This window comes from Anneissia japonica, unplaced genomic scaffold, assembly GCF_011630105.1.
Source record: "Anneissia japonica isolate Jap-2015-1 unplaced genomic scaffold, ASM1163010v1 scaffold7767_len233565_cov179, whole genome shotgun sequence".
Classification (NCBI taxonomy): domain Eukaryota; kingdom Metazoa; phylum Echinodermata; class Crinoidea; order Comatulida; family Comatulidae; genus Anneissia; species Anneissia japonica.
This window is the reverse complement of record NW_022744636.1, coordinates 17,804-23,396: the sequence shown is the minus strand read 5'-3', so window position 1 is coordinate 23,396 and position 5,593 is coordinate 17,804. Positions and strand designations below refer to the sequence as shown.

The 5,593-nt window shown below is 36.5% G+C and overlaps 1 protein-coding gene across 1 annotated transcript in view; it reads right to left on the bottom strand.

Moving 5' to 3' along the window:
* LOC117119697 (dnaJ homolog subfamily C member 2-like) overlaps positions 1-5,593 on the bottom strand; it is an 8,125-nt gene that overhangs the window by 1,318 nt on the left and 1,214 nt on the right. The window contains exons 2-8 of the mRNA XM_033264533.1: positions 4,426-4,501; positions 3,830-3,931; positions 3,142-3,286; positions 1,970-2,050; positions 1,433-1,590; positions 463-584; positions 246-314 (exon numbers count right to left, since the gene is read on the bottom strand). Coding sequence (XP_033120424.1) covers positions 246-314; positions 463-584; positions 1,433-1,590; positions 1,970-2,050; positions 3,142-3,286; positions 3,830-3,931; positions 4,426-4,501 — 753 coding nt within the window. The remainder of the gene's footprint in view (positions 1-245; positions 315-462; positions 585-1,432; positions 1,591-1,969; positions 2,051-3,141; positions 3,287-3,829; positions 3,932-4,425; positions 4,502-5,593) is intronic.

Here is a 5,593-nt window from a genome sequence, read left to right as displayed (position 1 = left end):
AGAGAGACAACCGTAGATAAAGTGCCTTGCCCAAGGACACAAGCGACTTGCACAGCGAGAGTTTTGAACCCCCGACCTCGAGGTTGGGAGTCCAAACCACAACCGATGCGCCAACCACTTCTACATAAATTCCATGCAAGTTTACAATATACAGTATAAGATGTTATACATTATTGCATAGCTGTGATAATGATGCATATTCATGTTTTGTAATGATCAGTGCAATAATCAATTTCCATTGTTACCTTGGCCTTGTCTTCAGCTTCTTGTTTCACCTTGGCTAACCTTTCAACTTCCATAGCTGCTTCTTTCTCCTAAAGAAAAAAACATGGTAACATGAAATGCAGGGATCGCCCAAAACTGCACTTCCAATCCAAATTTTAGTAACTAAATACATGAGATTTATTTATTAAACTTTGAACTTTAAACTTTGAAAATTTTGAACTTTGACTGTTCACTTACCTTTTTTCTTTCAATCTCGACCGCTTTGATTGCATCTTGCTTGGCTTTCTTCTCCGCAGCCTTTCGTTCTTTTTCGTCTTCTTTAAACTTCTTTATCCTTGGATCACATGCATATGCATTATCTGTGTAACAACAGGGAGTGGAGTTGTTTTTAGTCGTAAGAAAAGTCCTGTAGTCACAGGAATTGAACCCAGGACCCTGTGATTAGAAGGCAAGCATCTTAACCACTGAGCTATTCAACCACTAAGCTATTTCCAAATCCATTGATGATTGAATGCAATTTTAGTTGGATCTGTTTATTACAGTAATCTGGCTCATTCTGGATTAACTTCAGGATTAATTAAGGGCCCGTTAGAGCAAAAAACGGCAATTGTATTCTGTTAAATTCACCGGTTAATCTAGCTGAGCACTACTCCAAAGGTGAAAAATTTCAAAGAACATCAACACTCATTCTTTGTTTACTTTCTAGCTGCTATACTCAGCCCATATACCCCACAGTGCGGTACACGGGAACGAGATCTGAGCTCAACAGTTTATAATTGCTGCTTTAAAATCTGTATGTATAGGCTAGTTGATTCAAGATTGTTTCTTGTAATAATGGTAAATCCACAAGTTGAACACGTAGCTATGATATACTAGCCACCATAGCATGTGGTGGCTAGTAGTAGCATGTGAGGAGAGGAAGGAGAGCGCGACAACAGTGGGTTCTAGCTGAATCCAGGCCTGGGCCGTAACCCTATTGAATACTATTAAGGTTGATTTATCTCCGGCTCCATGGTCATCCTATACATGGGATGCTACCCAGCAAATTTGGTGGTCAAAATTGTCAAGGATAATCCAGATGGTAAGGTAATTAGGCAAGTGTCCGAGCGGTTTTAGAAAGTATGTACCGGTGAACCAACCAGAATATCACACAGATATTTTTTCGCTCGAACAGGCCCTAAGATTATATAATTATTCTGTAGCTTACCAACAAGCTGTCTTATTCTAACAACTTCTTCTTTCTTTCGTTTTTGACGTTCCACTTTATTCTGCTTCTCAATCCACCTTCTCTCTTCTCGGTTTTCCCCCTTTTCTTTTTCCTCTTCATCCAAATAAGAAAATTCTCTCCAGGACTGAAAATTGTACCTACAATTAACAGAAGTCAACAAATAAGTTTAGTTTATTGATATTACAAATCAATCTAACTTCTTGTGTGTATAATAGAATTACAACGATGATGACAATGATAATAAAATAGGATATTAAGAGAATCTTACTTTAACAAATGATAAAAGGCACATACAACATTAAAAAAACAAAACAATGATTTGATATCTTAATCTTTTTCACCAGAGAAAATTGAAAGTAGAATTTCTATGGCAATGCTGATATTAAGGATTCTTTTCAGCTGTTACTTGCTGCTGTTGGATGTTGTCTGCACCACAGCAGGTTATCAGCAACATCAAATAATTTTAATTAAATATAATCTTGGCCTAGTTATGCAAAAACATATTGTTTTCCTTACCAAAAGTTGTAGAAGTTGTTGACTTCATCAAAATTAGAATTTTCACCACCTAAGGCTGGAACTCTTGCTTTGACAGACCATCTGAATTATAAAAAAATAAATATAGTGTACATTTTCCTATTACAATATTAGATTTTAAAAATGTAATTAACAGGTACCATTATTTAGCAGAGTTAATGCAGCATTTACAAAAATGAGGATACACAGACTCATGTCACCTTCTTATTAATGCTTCAGTCCACATACACTGCACCAATACCCCACATCATCAACACAAAGATGTTGGTGCACTAATACACAATTAATACAAATGAAGCTGTAGGTTGGTGAGTCCTTGCTTTCCAATCCCAGGGTCCTGTCAATCCAGGGTTTGCTCACAACTAAAAATCAGCTCCACCCACTAAACCTCATAAAGAGACTTTGTTCATCAGCATTACACACAGTGTGACAACTCACAATTTTTGATATACCCAATGTCTTTAAAGGAAATACCCAAGAACCCAAGACCAAGTCAAAATACCCAAGATCTTGGGTAAATACCCAAGCAGTGGTCACGCTGATTACACATACTGTACAGTTAGTGTAAAGGTAAAGGTAAAAGTAAAGGTAGGAGAATAATCCATAACTTGCAGCGCCATTGTGATGAATTGCGTATGGGCGTGGTAGGTGATTACCTAGCAGCCGTAAAGAGGCGCTTCGTGGTAGCTACAAGTTTACATCATTCCACAACGACAGGGGCTGAAATGAACGATGCAATGGGTTCTTTAAAGTCCACACAATCCAGATGTATACACTGGACCTCCATTTTATATCTTTATCTGAGAAGACTTGATTCTACCAACCGAACCATGGGTGAGGAGCAGCTGGAACCAGCGCCGATGTTAAGGCTGTAGCTAGCGGTGCCCCTGCCTTACCGCTCAGATACTCGACTCGCGGTAAGGCACTGTCAAGTGTATTTGGTTTTGATGAGAAGGAAATTAAAAAAAATACACAGCTTTTGAGACACCTACTTTTTAATGGTTCAGTCAAAAGTATACCTCATCACTATCATACATTATCAACACAAAATGTTTGTGCCTGTTGGTGACCAATAGTCAATATGGCACCTACTGTACAAAAATAGTGGTTAGGTGGGCATATACTCGAATCAGCAGACAATGAGCATAACATACCTGGCATTTTTCTTGAAAACATCTCGGAATACGTCATAGAAATTTTCTTTTGAATTTGCGTTGACACTTGGGATTTCGTTATCAAATTGGGGATCAATACTATCATAGGATTTTCTCTTTGTTGGGTTGCCAAGGATATCATAAGCTGTAAATATAAAAACATAGTAATATACCATCCGAATTTGTTGGTGTCTGATGTGCAAGACAAAAAATGTATATATCACCCTCTATGTAATAATCACGAAATAGGGCACCCTCTAAGTTATTTTTTAAATTGTAGTGGAACTGCTACGGATTACATTTGTCGGTCGGTAGAGCTTTGGTCTTTTACGACCGGTCGGTATTCACTTAATTTTTATGAATTTTAGGATATACGGTAATCAGCCTATACATAAATTTCTATCATTTGTAAATGTTTGTTTATAATGCACGAGACAATAAAACTTAGGCGTGAGACGTAAAAAGTGGATACGCATGCGTGAGACTTACACATTATAAGTGAGAGTTGGCAGGTGTAAAGCTGAATTTGTGCGCCAATACCAAGGTATCCTACTATAATCACCTCCCGAGTTATTCTATTCATTTATTATTTCTGGTGAGACTGTGAGCTTTCAAATACTCTTGTTGTTGCCTTCATTTTAATAATATTTAATAAATAATAAATAATATTTAACCATATTTTCTTTACCTTTTGTAATGCAGGTAAAATAGTCATCATCTTCACTGACCTTCTCAACATGCCCAGTTTTCTTTCTCTTATCTGGATGATGTTTTAAAACCTTGTGTTTATCTGTAATAACAAAAAGTTACCAATCTTGCTATTTTATATGGATAAGTGTTCGGTGATATTTCATAAGAACGATGATGTAATCACCCTAAAGGCCAGCTTAATTGCTCGACTAACACAAAAGTTTCCAACGGCACACAACTGTCTAAGGTACGTCACGACAGATTATGGCTTACAAGAATTTGTAGAAAGGTAATAATAATTGTTTGTTGACATATTTATGTTAGGATGAAAAATGTTTTTTAATACATTCTATATAGAATATAGAATATGTTGTATCATGTTTTGAATGTAAAAAAACAGAGATAATTTGATTCATGAATAAAGAAAAAATTCTCATATTGACAGACTGAATAGACTTTTGCAAGACTCACCACCAACATAGACCTAACAGCCACACCACTTTAACAAACAAAAAAAAACTTTAAAAAATAAAGATGTTACCAAATAAAATGCTTCATCTGAAGAAGAAACTACTGAATGTTAGTATGACTTACATGCTTTCTTGATATCATCTTCAGAGGCCCTGTATCTCAACTTTGAAAGTCCCAGTACTGCATAGTGATCTTGGTCCTGCAATAGGGAGATTGATCATCTGTGCATACAATTAATAACGTGAGGCATGTTGTGGCAAAATGGCTAAGTTTTAGCAAAAATTGAAATTCATATTTAATTAGTACAGTGTATTTTCAGTATTAAATGAAATTGGACAATTCAAGCTTTGGTTATTGGGAAGTGAAAGCACAGCACTCCTAGAGTCAAGATAACATTTAAAATTTGAATGATTGCCGTCCAAAGTTATTTTTGCATACATTGTTTAATAGAATTAACTACCAAAATAACCTTAAATACAGTATATGATTTGTTGATCATTTCCAGAACTACTGTAAGACTTTGGGAAATAATTAATTAGACTATTGGGACAGTCCCACACAATTTTTCTAATGGTTCACAAAGAATGGGTCCAAATTAAAAATGTGTAAAAAATTATGTAATTTTATGCATAAAATGGGTCACTTTTTTGAAAAATGGGTCCTGCTATAGCTCATTTAGGTTTTTATATAGCACTCTATACAACTAAGTCTCAGAGCACTTTTCCACATTATTACCCCAGTCAATGGAATGATGCATATGGGGGAAATTCCATAGTTTGCTGTCATGAAATATATCAACACATTCTGCACTCGAACCACCATATGCATCCATTTATACTCCTGGGTGGAGAGAAGCAAGGCAGCTAAAGTGCCCTGCTCGCGATTTTTTTTCCGTACGAAACATTTGCATGAAACTTCACTCGGGCCATCTCGGATTGACTCGAGTGAGTACGGACGAGGAACAAGAGCAGACACTTCGCAATGTCGTGACGCTCGAGTTTTACTATTATTGCTCTTTCTATGTTTACCTACGGTAGGCCTATGAAATTTCACGGACTTATGTGGTGTACGTCACTGTGTAACTAACTGTGACCATCTTGGATGTTATTAAATGTTAGTATATTATCGACAACAACAACAGTTAGTACCTCCTGTTATACAGTGTAGATAGGTACAGTTATACCAAAGGCTAGAGAGAAAGAGGATAAACTATAGTCCTAACTACAGGCTGAGGTCTTACCTAGGCCCCTCCTTAAACTAGGCCTAGGGTCATAGGCTGACACAACAGTCA